This window comes from Solanum verrucosum, unplaced genomic scaffold (assembly GCF_900185275.1).
Source record: "Solanum verrucosum unplaced genomic scaffold, falcon-dt-bn FXZP01000238.1, whole genome shotgun sequence".
In the NCBI taxonomy this organism is placed as follows: domain Eukaryota; kingdom Viridiplantae; phylum Streptophyta; class Magnoliopsida; order Solanales; family Solanaceae; genus Solanum; species Solanum verrucosum.
The window spans coordinates 2982654-3000046 of record NW_026020630.1 but is presented as its reverse complement, the minus strand read 5'-3'; the positions used below and the strand labels follow the sequence as shown (position 1 = coordinate 3000046).

At 34.5% G+C, this 17393-nt stretch overlaps 2 protein-coding genes across 4 annotated transcripts in view; both read right to left on the bottom strand.

Moving 5' to 3' along the window:
• Positions 1-17393, bottom strand: part of LOC125811947 (synaptotagmin-5-like) — a 64718-nt gene that overhangs the window by 41843 nt on the left and 5482 nt on the right. The window lies entirely within an intron of this gene.
• On the bottom strand, positions 1309-2094 carry LOC125811898 (receptor-like protein 9DC3). Its single transcript, XM_049491447.1, has one exon. It carries the CDS (start codon positions 2092-2094, stop codon positions 1309-1311), a length of 786 nt encoding a protein of 261 aa, XP_049347404.1.

Here is a 17393-nt window from a genome sequence, read left to right as displayed (position 1 = left end):
AATGTCATTTGGAAAGATAATTTTTTTCAAATCCTTAACCCGGTGTTCTATTCCTGCTTCGGAGCTCCAACTAATACAGGCCCGCGCAGCATAAGGCCCATTAAAGAGAAGCCCAACTCATGTTTAAAAGGAGCCAGCCCATTTTTTAGGCCTATGAAAATTTCTCTAGATTATACCTTACTCAATAAAAGAGATTTTATTTTTACTTTTTTTACCATAGCTTATCTATGAAACTTAAGTTTACAAGTTATTACATTGAATTTAAGAAAAATAAAAAAAGTTCCTAGTTGTTGGCAGTTGTACCCACCATGCTAAAAAGTGTTGCTTAATTGCCTAGTTGATTATCCTTATCCTATTACTAGATGAAAATGACTCAAATCCGAAATCTATGATCAAGGGTGAAGTTGTGGAGGGATCTCATTATCTTTTTTCTTACCCTGAGAAAGAGGTATAGCTCGGGTTCAAATAGTGTTTAGTAACTTCAGCTCAAATCATATATTAATATTTAAAATTTCAAATAATCTATCAAAAGCTTATTAAGGTGCGGTTTTTTCTGGATTTCATAAACTCCAAGTCCTATCTTTACCTCACCTTACAGAAGTGGAGCCAAAATTTGATTTCTATAAATTTTGAATTTATCACTAAACTCTCATAACTCATTCTAATTACCAAATTCATAATTATATATTTAATTAATTTCTTAATATATAAATAAATACGGAGTCTAAGTGAAAGAAAAAATAAAACAAGATAAAATTACAAACACGAGAAAGAAATTAATCCGCTAGCCAACCTATAAGCTACCGGTTGGCTCGGTATCGGGTTGGGAATTAATGGATGGTTATCGGTTGGTGCATTGGCTCTAGCATTTCGTGCTCCCTTCTTTCACTTTCACTCACAATTAGATTGATCTCCCATCAAACAAAACAATTTTCTAGCCCTACTTAAGCTGGTAATTCAGTAATTGTAAATCACAGTGAGACACATGTGAACTAAATTTTGAGGGTGCAAGTGCATTAGTATTTACTTAATAAATATACTAACTACGATAATTTTTAAAAGGTTAATGGTTTACCCTAGAAGGAAATTGAGTAATCTGCTCCGCACCGTTAACTATAAAATTTTGATCCGTTGACCACCGTTAATCCGATAATCCAATACCAATAAGCCAATTTTGTGATTGGCTTATCGATTATGGTTCGATTTTGAACAGCCCTAAGTATACCCAGTTGATTTAGATTTTCAGTTACACACCCGACTTTTGAGATGGCCTTATTATCCCTTGAACTTTTCCACTTTGTATAATAACTATAATGTAATAGGACATATAGTTATGAGATTCCACATGAAAGTTCCAACAACTAGAGCACAACTGTAGCCTATGACTATTGATTCCCACATAAATCCACTAAAAAAATATGACTCGCCTTCATCTTCTGGTTGAGGAACATGTGATGAATCACTCATTCCACATTTCTTTGTTAAAGGAAGACCACATAAATCAAGGTTGCCACCATATGAATAATTTCCAAATGTGTTGAATTGTGGACCTTGAGGAATTGGTCCGACGAGATGATTTTGAGAGAGGTTTAATAAGGCCAAAAAGTTCATTCTTGTCAATTCCTGTGGAATCTTTCCAGTGAGCCGATTCCAGGAGAGATCTAAAGCTTCAAGCGTATTCAATTGCCCCAATTCCATTGGAATAGCACCTATGAGATTGTTATGGGATAAATTGAGTAGCCAAAGTGAGCTGAGATCCTTTAGTGTTTTCGGAATGACACCTTCAAAATGGTTACTTGAGAGATCTATGGTTGTCATAATCTTGTTGATTCTTTGTAGCTCAATATCCTGCCCTTTGATTACCAAACTCACTGAATCCTCATACGACCTACCAGATAACTCCAACGCTAGAGATGGTTCCATGTACTTGATCCCTTTTGCAGAAAGTGAGCCACTAAATTTATTACAGGAAAGATCGAATATTCGCAACTTGGGAAAGCAAAACTTGGTCTGACACGTACTTATAGGTCCATGGAACTTGTTTGATTTTAATATAAGGACCTGTAGCACTTGAAGAGTTCCTAGCCATGTCATTTATAGTGTTGTTCCCCACATCAAGGACTTCTAAATTATGGCAGTTGAGCAACGACACAGAGACAGGTCCTTCAAATCGATTACCATTTACGACAATGGTACTCAATGAAGTGTTGTGTGCACATAATGGAGGAAGACTCCTTGTGAAATTGTTCTTTCTTAAGTCCAACACCGTTAGATTAGCAATGCTTCCCAAGCAACTTGGAATCGAGTTACTGAATTGGTTGCGTGATAAATCTAATAAGGTAAGTTTCCTCAGGTTACAAATGGATGAAGGTAGTGGACCCTGAAGGGAGTTAAATTTCAGATCAAGATACTCTAGACTATAATAATGAAATTGTGGTAGGTGGCCTGTTAATGAACTATGAGAAAGGTTTAGGAACCACAATGAGTCCCACCTCATGCCGCTAAACCAGTTAGGGATTTGACCACAAATCGTATTATTAGAAATATCCAAGTATCGAAGTGTCTTTATATTTCTCAAGAAGTGTGGAAAATCCTTCAGTTCACAAGATGAAATTCCAAGGGTCCAAAGGTTTGGGAAATTCACAAGTGGTTGAGGAAAAGAACCAATGAGTTGATTATTGCTTAAATGCAGTTCTTTTAATGTTGGGTTTGTTTGATCACTTCATCGGCTAGTCCTCTTAATCAGTTGTGTTGGAGCGACACTGAATATAGCAAAGGTGGGCTAAACACCCAAGATGGTGTGGTACCATTCAGTGAGTTGTAAGACAAATCCAGTTCAGTTAGCTTTTGAAGCATACTTGTGTTGCTAGGCAGTGGGCCAGATAGGGAATTCCTCGACAAGTCTAAGGTATCAAGTTGTGTCAAACTTAAAATTGAAGAAGGAAATGGACCGATGACGCTGTTATTAGAAAGATCTAAATATAGTAGTTGTTGGAGGTTAGAGAAAACGTCTGGAATTTCACCTGAAAAGGAGTTGTCAGAAAGATCCAAACGTGTGAGATGCTTCAATTTAGAGATTGTGGAAGGAATATGGCCAGTGAAATGATTAACAGATAAAGCCAACTCAGTAATTTGGGTTAGATTTCCAATGGAATCGGGAATATAATGGAACCAGAGAATTGACATCCATAGAGCTTCAAGATATTCAAGGATTTCAAGTTGCCAATTGAATGAGGCAGCTCACCAGAGATGTTGCTCGGGTGGACCTTTGGAAAAACTCCTTTGAGAAGATCATTCCCACTCAAATAGAGTGTTTCCAAGTTGGGCAGAAGGAAAAGGCTCTCTGTGAGAACACCTAGCAGATTAGTATATTCAAGATCCATGTACCTTACGGAGGAAGAAATATTGACAGGTATCGGAGATGAGATGTTGACAAAAGAGAGAAAAAGTAGCTCCAGATTTGTGAAGTTGTGAAACATTGTTTCAAATGTTCTCTCATCAATTTGTAATCCATAACCATTAGAAAGATCAAGTGAAACCAAATTGGAAAGGTTAATGTTGACATGAGTTTTCTTTATCACCCTGGTAAGGTTAATGTTGTTACCGATTCCTTAAGCAGGCTATCTGTGGGTAGCACCGCCCATATTGAAGAAGGAAAGAGAGAGTTAGCAGGAGATATGCACAGACTGGCACGTCCGGGAGTTAGACTTAGAGATTCCACAGAAGGAGGAATAGTGATGATGTATGGGTCTGACCCATCATTTGTGTCAGAAGTAAAAGGTGAGAAAGACCCAGACCCTATCTTGCTGGAATTCAGGTAAAATGTTCATAAGTAGTGATGGCTTTTGAACAAGGGGGAGATGGTGTTTTGAGGTATCAAAGTGGGTTATGAGGATTGGTAAGCAAGGGAAGCTTAGTCCCCGGTTGATTGGATTTTACCGCATAGCCAAGATGATTGGCAGTGTTGCTTATGAGTTGGAGCTACCACAGGAACTAGCAGCGGTTCATCCGATATTTCATATCTCCATGTTGAAGAAGAGATACCCACATCTCTTTGAATCCGGAGGAAATGCAGATCAAGGTACTAATTTCCTTCTTAGTGCTCTTTAAATTATGGTGGCCATGTTGTTGTTGTTGTTGGCATTGTTGCTTGTTGGGTGTTGAGCTTGATGTTGCACCTTAGCCTAGTAAAAGTGATCTCATTCGAGGACGAATGTTCCCAAGGGGAAGATATTGTAACATCCGGTATTTTGAAATAACTATGAAAAAGCTTAGAATTGGAAATAGTCATTTTTGGAAAGAATTCAAGAATCTGGAAATTTAGCTAAGTATGGGAAAAAGTGAGTTTTTGATCAACTTCAAAGAGTCGTAACTCCTAGCTCAGGATGATTTAGGTGTATTTCCAGTTATTTTTGGAATGATCTTTCCAACGCCGTCGAGTTTGCGCGATTCCGAGTTCGTATGAGTGAGTTATGCCCATGCCCTTTTGGAAGTTGGGATGTTGGCACAGGGCAGTTTAGTCCGAATTTGTAAGGGTATTTTGGTCTTTTCCCTAACCATTTCTTTTGGTTATATTAAGGTTTTATACTGATTTTAAATCAGTTTTTCCTTTTTAAAGTGAGAGTTAGGGCTTTTGAGAGAAGAGAGAAAGAAGAGGAGAAAGAGAAGAAGAAGCAAGGATTCGTCAAGATCGTCGTGGTTTTCGTCGGGGGTGATCCCTATTAAGGTATGTGAGATCATAGTGTTGGGTTGGTTCTTTCCCCCACACGCCAAACTCGTTTTAATTCCGAGAAAAGATTGGTTGTGTTTGTTGAAGTTGTGGTTGTGTTGTTGAAGTTTCTTGTTGGTTTGGTGCATGTTTCCGGTTGTGATTTCCAGTTGAATTTAGTGTATGTTGAGGGGTTTTATGATATTAAGTGTTTGGGGCTGGAAACTTTGAAGTTTAGAAGGTTTAGAGTATAGAGTTTCAAGTTAAGCCTAGAGTATAGAGTTTCAAGTTAAGCCAAGAATATAGAGTTTCAAGTTAAGCCTAGAGTATAGAGTTTCAAGTTAAGCCAAGAATATAGAGTTTCAAGTTAAGCCAAGAGTATATAGTTTCAAGTGAAGCCAAGAGTATAGAGTTTCAAGTTAAGCCAAGAGTATAGAGTCAAGTGCATTTCTCAAAGTTATTAGGGAACTAAGTATTCCCAAAGAAGTCTATAAATGTTTTCACATTTGAGCAAGAAAGGGAACATCGATTTCAAGAAAGACTTTAAGCTAAGCTTTGAGCAATTATCTGTCACGCCCCGAGCCTATACCCTGGACGTGGCTGGCACTCGAAGACCATTGTTGGCCCCAAGTGAACCCTTGGCCTGGCTTTCTTAACTCAGCGGAAATTCAATGCAATGCAAGGTTTTAAAACAACCTGACTGAAATAAAATCTGGCCCTAAAGGCAACTCGAGTCTCAAAATAGAATATTTACATATATACATAGATGAGAGACTCCAAACCAACTGACTGGTTGTCTATAAAGCCTCTAAAATACTGAGATGGATGTTGGGACAGACCCCACGACATCCTAATAAAACAAAACGTGAGAGAACAAAATAACCGAGTCCTCCGTAATGCAAAGAGGCTCACCCCTGACTCTGAAGTACTTAACTGGATCAACGGCGAACCGGATGCTGGCCCTGGGTACCTGTGTCTGCATCATCATAAGATGCAGGCAAACTGGCCTAAGTACATTGAATGTACGAGTATGCGAGTTGGAAAGCTAAACCACAACTTAAGCTTGAAAGGAGTACAAAGGAACTCTTACCTTGGCTCTGTTTAACTCTTGAATAACTAAACTCAATATATAAAGCAATACGACACATGCAATATATAAAGCTTGTAAAACAGTGTAAACAACTTAGCTTGTTAAAGATAAAACAATAACAGCTCAACTTTACTTATATAAAAGTAATATAACTTTAGTGGGAGATTCTTTAACCGACAACCACCACCACGAGCCCTAGTGGTGGTACAACGTTTTACCTCACGTTGCCCAAGGACCATCCTATACCTTGCTGTGATATAGGAAGCTACTTTACTTAGTGGATCCACTAGCTTAATCTTACGGATTCATCTAAAAAGTATGACCCGTTAACTCCCATGTTGGCGCATGGTTCTTATGGAGAGTTGAGTTTATATGAACTCGTGTCCCCAATTCGGTGCTCAAGACTACTCCCAAAAATAGTTAGCTCATAAGTGTTTTAAACACATCTTTCTTCATTTGAGATAATTACTCAAAACTTTGCCCGAAGGCTCACTTGGAAACAATGTTCCTTTTTCTTGAAAACTAGCCCAAAGGCTCTTTTGGAATCATAGTTCCTTTCTTACTCAAATGTAAAAAAAACATTTGGAAACTTCTTTGGGAATACATAGTTCCCTAATACTTTTGAGAAATGAACTCAACTTTAAACTCTTTACTCAACTTGAAACTTGACTTAACTTGAAACTTGAGCCTTAAAATGAAGTTGAAACATTCAACAAAGACTCTTGGAAAGCTTTAAAGACTTGCTTTGACTCCCTTCTTGAACTTCTAGACTCAACTCTTAACTTCCCTTGACTTGGAAACTTACTCTCCTTGAATTGGAATCATGAATTCAAGGTGTTTGATCACGTGTTATGGACGAGTTCTTGACGTTTAAACGTACCTTGGGGTGTTGGAAACAACTTGGAAACATAGGTACAATACCTAGGAACGTGTATGAGAAAGTGGGGAAAGAATGGGAAGACTTGGCGCTCTGAGAGGCGCGGAGCGCCATACCTCAAACTTCAGAGAGGTCTGGTTGGGGCTCTGGTAGGGGCGGCGCCCCAAGGGCTGGACCTCAGAGTCCCTCTTGGGGCGCGCTGGCTGGCGCGACGCTCCAGCCCTTTTCCCCGAAAACTTGACTTTTCTCCTCTTGCTCTCCAACTCTAAACCTTCTAAACTTCAAAGCTTCATCCCCCAAACACTTAGGATCATCAAAACCCTTAACATACACAAAATTCAACTCAAAAATACCACCGGAAACATACACCAAACCAACAAGAACTACAACACAACACAACTACAACTTCAACAATTCCAACCAACAATTTCAATCAAACATAATCAATCTTTTCTCGAAATTAAACGAGCTTGGCGTGTGGGGGAAAGAAACAACCCAACACTATGAACTCACATACCTAATAGGGATCACCCCCGATGATATCCACGATGATCTTTTGACGAAACCTAGCTTGACCTTCTCTTTTTCCTCTTCTTCTCCTCTTCACTCTTAAACCCTTACTTTCACTCTTTAAAAATGAGACAAACTGATCAAAATCAGTCCAACACACTCATATATATACAAAAGAAAAGGCTAGGGAAAAGACCAAAATGCCCTTACAAATTTCCGGACGGATTCCCTGCCAACTGCCCAACTTTCAAAGGGCATAACTCGCTCATACGAACTCAGAAACAAGCAAACTTGATGGCGTTGGAAATATCATTCCACGAACTTTGCAAACATAACTGGAAATACACCTAGATCATCCTGAGATAGGAGTTATAACTGTTCAAAGTTGGCCAAAAACTCATTATTTTCCATACTTAGCCAAATTTCCAGATTTTTAATTCCTTCCAAAAATGACTATTTCCAATTCTAAGCCTCTTCCAAGTTATTTCAAATTGTCGGATGTTACATTATCTCAAACTAAAGAAAGAAGTTTGTTTTTAAAATATATGAGCTAAAGTATATTTTTTGGGAGTTGTCTTGAGCACCGAATTGGGGACGCGAGTTCATATTAACTCAACTTTCCATAGGAACCATGTAGCCGACATGGGGTTTAACGGGTCATACTTTTTAGATGATCATGTAAAGTTAAGCTAGTGGATCCACTAAGTTAAAGTGTTCTATATGACGACAAAGTATAAGACAGTTCTGGCAGTGTGGGCAAGACGTTGTATCACCACTTAGGCTTATAGTGGTGGCTGTCGGTTAGAGAAACTCCCACAGTAGAAATTGCATGGTTCCTCAAGGGGTTCTGCTTAGTGTGAATGGGGGTATGAGACTTCATTCATGCATTGCACAAGCAGACTTTGAGAGGGAGCATGATATTTTTATGATATTATAAATATGATTTTTTGACGTCATGTTTTAAATAGTTTTGCAAGCTTTATATATATTGCATGTGTCTTATTGCTTTATATTGAGTTCAGTTATTCATGAGTCGAACAGAGTCAAGGTAAGTGTTCTCTTGTACTCCTTCCAAGCTTAAGTTGTTTTTTAGCCTTCCATCTCGCATACTCGTACATTCCATGTACTGATGCCAGTTGGCCTGCATCTTATGATGATCCAGACGCAGGTACCCAGGATCAGCATCCAGTATGCTGTTGATCCAGTTGAGCACTCCAAAGTCAGTGGTGAGCCTCCTTGTATTCCGGAGGACTCTATTATTTTGTGTTCCTAGTTTTGCTTTATTAGGATGTTGCAGGGTCTGTCCCAACATCCATCTCAGTATTATAGAGGCTTCATAGACAGTCAGTCAGTTAGTTTTGAGTCTCTCATCTTTGTATATATATATATACTAGTATTGGGCACGTGCGTTGTACGTGTATTCGATGCTAATAGTTTAAAGTTCTTAAGACATTAGAAATAACACCAAAACTGAAAGTGAAGGATACATGCTCAATTGATAAATAGTTCAATCGATATTCACTATCATCACAAAGTACATCACACCAAAAGTTAATATCAAATGAAGTTGAAATGATCCCCTTAGTTTTAAAAAGAAAGAAAGTTCCTTCAGCATTGTATTCTAATACTTCGATAACTACTACTATAGTTAGCAGTTGTATACAGTCAACAAATTGTATAATGTTTTCTTGTGCTTTTACTCTATCAAATATTCGACCTAAATGATATTTCAATGACAAATAGTGTGGATATGAGCAACACCACTAATGGATTCAAATACTTGAGGCCCATCAAGTAGTTATTGTCACATGAAAGTAGTGTTTGTTGAAGTTGTCTAAGAGAAATAATTTAATATATATAAACCATAAGTGCATGTATAAGTACCCTTTATTTGATTTACTTATATGAATAATTTAATCTGGAATTTGGTAAAAAATTAAATATTAGTTGAATAATATGTATATTGTATTATAAAATATAATGTGACAGTAAGCCAACATCAATGTATTTTGTGTGAGCATGAAAAACCATATAAAAAATAAATTCGTATTTCAAATCAAGCCTTCTCAAATTCAAGTGCACCTAGATATCACCATTTCGACTTCTTCTTCTTCTTCTTCCCCATGCAGTCCATCTACCATTTTTGGATCCATTTTTTTTATCTTTTAGTTTGTTGTAACGTTGCATCTCAAAATCCATAGACTTCTCAAAGGAAGATTATGATAGATAATGTAAGTGAAGAAACTAACATAAATTAGTGTATTTTTATTGAAAAAAAAGATTAATAATACACTAAGCGGTGAATTCTTACAAAGGAAGAAGCATATAGTGTACGTCTATTTTTCTCACTTCAAATAGGGGTATTACTGACCAAATTAAGGTTAAAACCTATAGAACGTTACTGACTTGTTGAGTTAATTCCTACAAAAGAAAATAGAAATTAGTGAAAATTGTGCCATTTAAAGTGCAAGTTGAAATTGATTGACAATGAACCTATCTGAAAGACTTGATTATTGCATATATGGAAAATGATTGTCCAAACTTGTAAATTTGAGCATCTAAATATAGTTAGTAGGTAGATTGTATAATAAATTATAACTTAAAGCTAGTAGATGCAATTTATAGTAATTCAAAAGGTCATAGCCACTGAATTTTAATATTTTTGTTGAGTAAGAAAAAAAACAACAATAAAAAGTTTTGAAATATGTTCATCCAAATCAATAAATAAAAGTAGTGACATAAATATTTTTCATACGTACCTCTAGATAAATGAAGTATGATCCTTACCTTTTATGCTACAAATGTTCTCTAGATAAATGACATATGTTCATCCAAATCAAAAGAGAAATGATTGCTTCATGGAAAAAAATATAGTGCACAGCTTACAAAAAATACGAAAAAGGCTAAAGTCAAGTGTGAATCATCTATGAATATAACATCAATAGTAATGTCAAGAACTTAGGCCTTTTTATATAAATTCTATAAAGAAAATATTTTTCCACCATTAATCCAGGGAATTTGAAAAGACCAAAAATGAATCATATGAATGAATAAATTAATATCAACCCTTCCTCTTCTTTTAGCTTTAAACCGGTAGTAATTACAATGACGGCATTGTCTTTTCATATGATGATAATATCATTAGTATTAATTAGTATAGTATGGTCAGTTTATTATTTAATATTTTAATATTTAATTAATTATACATTTTATGAAAAGATTTTTGGATTATTATTATTATTATTATTAATTTATTATTATATACATATAGATTATAGATGATAAATATTATTAAATTAGATATTTCAATTAAGAATTAATCTAAGGAAGTGCAAAAGTCATAAACACGTTAATTAGAATGATACAATTTAATATTTAAATTAAATAATTAAATGTTTCATAATATTTTAATTTATAATAGGGGTAAAATCGTAATTCAACTTTTAACTTTTTTTGTTCCCACTTATAGTAATATATATGATATAAATATTCTATTTTGAGACACGAGTTGCCTTTTGGCAGATTTTATCAGTTAAGTTGTTTTATGACCTTTCATTGCATGGAGTTATTCTGTTGAGTTAAGTTTTCCACTGAGTTAAGTAAGTCAGGCCAAGGGTTCACTTGGGGCCAGCAATGGTCTTCGAGTGCCAGTCCCGCCCAGGGTGTAGGCTCGGGGCGTGACATAAAGTAAACAGTAAACTATAAAAGTAACATTGTTGACTTGTCTATGCATGAGACTATGAGGTATAAAATGTGGTACTAACTAATTTGTGGTTGCAAAAAAAGTTGTCCCAAGTATTAACTCAGTTTCCAGAAAGACTCAAGTCTTTAAGTCAGTGTTGGTAGATAGTACCACTTTCGCATCACCAACTACGCAACTTGTGGTCCATGGATGAGTACTACTCACTTCTAACAACTTGTTACTCATATTTTGTAGTGTTCCACAAGACTTTTTAGAGGACGGAGAAGACCTAACAAAATAATACTCTCTATTTCCTAATTTTCTCTAGATGTTGAGTTCATTTTGAGGTCATTAACTATCGTTGCAGTGTGTGTTAGGCAAGATGATGTGAAATTGGTCCCATTATGTGATTTTTTTTTTGTGGAATTTTATTTTTATTCTTTTATTTTTTTTATTCAAAAGTTTGTTTGCCATGTGTTAATTTCTTGCATAATTAGAAATTTTATGAGAAATTTTCTATTAGTTAATGAGGGAAACTCCATCTATATGATACAGTTCAAACGTGAAGAGATGGAGAATAACCAAAGTAGTAGAGAGGTTGTTTTCATAGACCCTCGACTCAAGATAAAGGTGTAATGATCTACACTACATCAAAAATGATCTTTAGAGGCAATTAATTAATGACAATAGCTTAATCACTACTAAATATGTATTTTTAGCAGCAATTAACACTCTTTGTAAGTGTCTCTAAAACCTATAGCGACATTAGATCAAATGACAATTAGCTAATATCAGTAAAGACTTTAGCACTCTTTGTTAATGTATATATTTATTGCTGCTAAAAGTTGTTTTTGTTGTAGAATTGTAGTGAACGGTAGCCTATTCAGCCGATATCGTTATCATTGCAAGGCACATTAAGGAAAATGGCATGATATACCGCTCAACTTTGTCATTTTAGAGTTAATATACCCGTCGTTACAAAAGTAGCTTCACATATACCCCTACTTTTACAAAAGTGAAAAAAATGTTTTTTAACACATAAATTACAATGTCTTAATTAAGTCAGGTTATCGAGTAAATCAATGTGTTTCAAGTGTATCATTCTGCTAAAATAACACATAAATTATAAGTTGCTATCAAAACATATAAAAACAAACACAGAAAATTAGGCCAAACACATATGCAGACCCTTAAACTTGTCCTGATGTTACATAACGGGACCTACGTCCTCATTTTCTCTAGATGTTGTTGTTCACATCAGGGTCATCGACCATATATCTCTGTAGTGTGTGTTATGCAAGATAATGTGAATAGGTCCAGTTACGTAACACTCACTGTAGAAAATATTTCTGCAGAATTTGGGATAAATTTCCAATGACAGAAACTATTGCTTGACTAAGTCAAGTGAGGAAGAAATTGAAGATAATAATACCGTGTGGAATTTTGTTTGATATGTATTTTCCACAAAGACATATCAATCAACAGACAAATATGATATTTTGCGACTGCTAGACTAGTAGTTTGTAACGACTGGTTTGCGCCTTATTCTTTAGGTATTCAATATACATTGTAAGTGAAACAGAGTAACAACATAATATATATACCTAGTGTAATCCCACGAGTGGGGTCCGAAGAGAGTGGTGTGTACCTTGAGAAGGTAGCTAGAGAGACTGTTTCTGTAGACCCTCGACTTGTACCTATGCTAATATATGAGGAACCTCCCGTTACTAAAATATGATGATGTCGCACTTACGTTAGTTTTTAAGAAATACATAAATTTTTGAAAAATCTGAGTAACATAGCTAATGAGTGGCTGTGTAGATCACTTCTGTCAACTTGAAACATAAACAGATTAACATAACCATTGATACTAAAATAACACACATGCATATAATTATGTTTCTATCAAACATATACAACACTACAAACAAAAAATTAAAAATACAAAAACAGAAACAGAAAAGCTCAATTGCCCCAGTTCCATTGGAATATATATCTCCTCTAAGTTGGTTATGGGATACATTGAGTAGCCAAAGTGAGCGGAGACTATTAATGAATTATGCGACAGGTTTAGGAACAACAACGAGTCCCACCTCTGGCTGCTAAACCAGTTAGGGATTTGACCACAAATCTTATTATTACAAATATCCAAGAACTCGAGTGTCTTTACATTACTCAACAATATATTTTATATAATGCAAAAGGTTTTACCGTTTGGTAGACTTTAGAATATTTAATAATGAAAGAATAAAAATAGAAAGAAGAATAAAAAAGGTAAATGTAAACAGTATTTCATAAAGTAACGTTGTTGACTTGTCTATGAATGAGGTATAAATTAACGAAAAAAAAGAAACACATCCAGACAAATAAAATGGGGTACCTTGCCCCACATCTACCACTAACTAATTTGTGGTTGCAAAAAAAAAATATCCCAAGTGTTAAGTCAATCTCTAGAAAGATTGTGACACCCAACTTAAGGTTAGAAGTTCCATATCGGCAAAACACAAAAAAAAATGTTGGGTATATAAGTAAGCAGGTCATACCAACTAGTGACGCGTTTTAAAGTCATGTGGGCCTTATATGCCCATAGCGGACAATATCATTAACGGGTTGTACCCGTTTACAAAAACTCAAGTCTTCTAAGTTTTGGGTGCTATTACCAATTATACAATATGTGTTTTGTTCAACTTTGGCATAAATTGAGAGAAAATAATACAACTTTGGCATCACTAACCACAAAACTTGTGGCCCATGGATGAGTACTACCTAGTTACTTCTAACAACTTGTTACTCATATTTTGTAGTGCTCTACCAGACTTCTTAGAGAACGGAAAAGACTTTACAAAATAATACTCCCTATATCCTAATTTTCTCTAGATGTTGAGTCCATTTCGAGGTCATTAACTATCACTACAGTGTGTGTTGCGCAAGATTATGTGAAATTGGTCCCATGTGTAGAAAACTTTTCTGCATAGTAAACGGTTAACTAAACAGTATTTCATAAAGTAACGTTGTTGACTAGTCTATGCATGGACTACATCAACTTAAAGAGTATATAACAACAAAACAATAATACCGTGTGGAATTTTATTTTGTTCTTTTAAGCCAATTTCCACAAAGAGTACAGGTGGGGAAAAGGACAAATTAAATATGATACTCCCTCTGTCCACTTTTATTTGTCATGTTGCGCTTTTCAAAAGTCAATTTGACTAATTTTCAAAATTAAATTAGATTACATTAATTCGATATTTTAAACAAAAAAATTAGATACGGACGTGGTGGTGGATATGGACGTGGATACCCTGGTGGTGGATATGGACGTGGTGGTGGTGGATACGGACGTGGTGGTGGTGGATACGGGCGTGGTGGTGGTGGTGGTGGATATGGACACGGTGGTGGTGGACGACATGGAGGATACTGCCGGTACGGTTGCTGCCACCATGATCACAACGGTTGCTATAAGTGTTGCTCCTACAAAGGTGAAGCAATGGACAAAGTTACTCAAGGCAAACCACAAAATTAATTATATTAATTATATGTGTGGAGTAATATATTAAAACTTTTGTAATGGCAATTATGTAATATTATTAGTAATGCTCTTTCTACTTTAGAGCTTGCTATGATTAGTAAAAATGTATGAATAAAAGCCATCTTGTAGTAATTTTGTGATACAATGGAATTACTTGGACTTAGGCACCTTCCATATTTTATCATAATATTCATATTTACTGTATTCACCGTTATCAACTGACCATTTTTGAGACAGTTATTTAGTAAATGACGTTTTTTTTTTAATTTCTTTTGCTAACTTACGGATCTTTTATGTCACATCATAAAAAAATTAACAAAATGAAAATGAAAGTATAAAATCACGTATTATCATTAATACCAAAAAGTTAATAGTGCTTTTTAATTGACTTGACCACTATTTAGAGCTAATTGGTTGAAAAATTCGAGTTTTATTGGTTTGGTTTGGTTTATAAATTTAAAAATATGACACGAATGGTTTGGTTTGATATATAAAAAACCCGAACTAACCCGACCATGTACACCCCTACCTCTAGTCTACCTGATATATAAACCCGAATTCGAAACATATGATTAAGGACGGAAAAGTTTAACCATCGATAGCTATGGATATAAGGTGATAGTTATGGCTTACGAATTCATTGAAATTCAATAGTTTTGGCTTAGAATCTCGGACTATGTATATGTGTTAAAAAAATTATTTTCTCTGTCTCAATTTATATGACAGAGTTTGATATTTGACACAAAGTTTAAGAAAAAAAAAGATTTTTGAAATTTGTGGCTAAAACAAAGCTTACACATTTATTTGTGTAGTTATAAATTATTTATTTGAGGATAAAAAGAGAATTATAAAGTTAAATTATTTCTAGTTATGAGAAATGATTCTTTTTTAGTTGAATTAAAAAAAGAAAGTGTGTCATATAAATTAGGACAAATGAAATATAAATATGTACAAATAATTATTCACATATAATGAATGATAAATTGTGATATAATTTTGAACTAATACCATAACACTCGACTATGGACTACCTTATAACTTTCTACCTTAATTTTCGACATTTCCCAACCCTCCTAATTATAATACTATAGGTTGATACGTATCCTCCGTGAGTTACGTTTAGTTAAAGCAAGTCTTTATGATCCATAAAATTAACTAATATAATATTTTATATTTCAATTTTTTTACCCCGAAAGAAAAAGGTCTTTATGAAATTTTTGTTTTTTTTCTTGAAGAATTCAAAGCAAGTCCTCTATTTTTCTGATCGTTGCATGTAAGTACTATTGAGTTCTATAAATAGGGACGAAATGCATGTCTTTTCTCATCAGCAAGAAAAATTTTTATAAAAAAAATCAAATTCCAAATAGTTTAATTTGTTAATCAAAATGGTTTCTAAAAATAATATTTTTGTTTACCTTTCTTTGGTTATTCTACTAATAATATCCTCACAAATTGTTGCAAGGGAGATGAATTCTGAGGCCCCTGCTCCACTTACCCAAGGTTAATTTACTGTCTCCATCTATTTATTAGTATAAAAAAATGTTTTTATTTGTTCTTTTTGTTATATATAAACGGTTGAGTTCACTTGACAACATGGAGACATCATAGTAAAGGACGTTCAAAAATTGTTATGTTACATGTATAAATACTATATAGGGTGCATGTGACACTATTTTATTGTATTTTTGAATCCCCTTATATATGAATTTCTGATTCTATTACTGACTAATATGAAGTTCTACATACACTTTTTGATGCAGCAATGATTGGAAACACCACTAGTGAAGCCAAGGGAGTGTTTCTTCGTGGGCACCATTTAAAGAGGAATCTTGGTAGAATTTTCAGAATTGGCAAAGTTATATATTGTAACAGTTGCTCAACTTGCAATGGCCTTTGTGGCTATTGTTGTGTCTAAAGCTAAGATGAGAAATCCGCAATCTCCTCTTTAACCACACGCTTTCTGAAAATACATCTTTAAGTTTATATGAAAGCCTATATATAATTAAGACTTATATACTTGTATTGGTGTGAAAAATAAAGGGAAGTTATGAATAGAGTCCCTGTTCACTTTCCTCTAGTAAAACAACTTGTGTGTTGTTTTGTTTTGTCATGTTTTTATAATTGTTGCAACTTGCAATAAGTCATGTGTATGTACTTTTAATTGGTTTAATGATCAAATAGCGTTTATGTACCAAGTTGGCTATTCATGTTGGGCTTGGTTCAAAATTTGAATCATCTTAATTACCTTTACTACAAAAAAGGTAATATTCGACCTATATATACAGTATAATTTTCAAGCAAAAGGCGTTTAACTGACCTGTCTTGAGCCTATGGGTGAAAAGAATAACCAATTTACAAGGTTTACAAATGACTCAACAAAATTTTCAAACCAGAAAATTGTGTGTATCATTGAGGAATAGCACACCCAATTTTATGCAAGTTTAATTTTCTTAGTTTTAAAAAAGGGAATATCAATATCCACAACAGAAATTCTGATCATAATAGAATCCTTTGGAAGAGTCACAATTCTTCGAAAAAGTCACAAATCATTGGGAAAGTCACAACCTTTTGAAAAAATCACAGCCTTCTAATATGAAAAGAAGTTTGCTTTTAATATAACATAAATAAATAAAATTATAAAATGTAGAAGATATACTAAATTGAGTATTTTTAGTTGAGGGTATTATAGTAATTTAACATTTAAGTTAGAGAGTTCAAATTTTTAAGGTAGTACTTCATTTGTCCCAATTTATGTGGCACTTTTCATTTTTTTAGAGTCAAACAGTTTAAGTTTGATCAGGAATTTGCGCATAGAATCTTCATTTTTTTTTGAAATGATATTTATATATTGTAAACTGCGTAAAAAGTATTGTACATCACAGTAATTGATAATTCAAAATTTTTAAAAGATATATGAAAAACTTACGGTCAAAGATAGACTTGTTTGAATCACAAAATCTACAAAGTGTCACATAAATGGGACGGAGGGAGTACTAG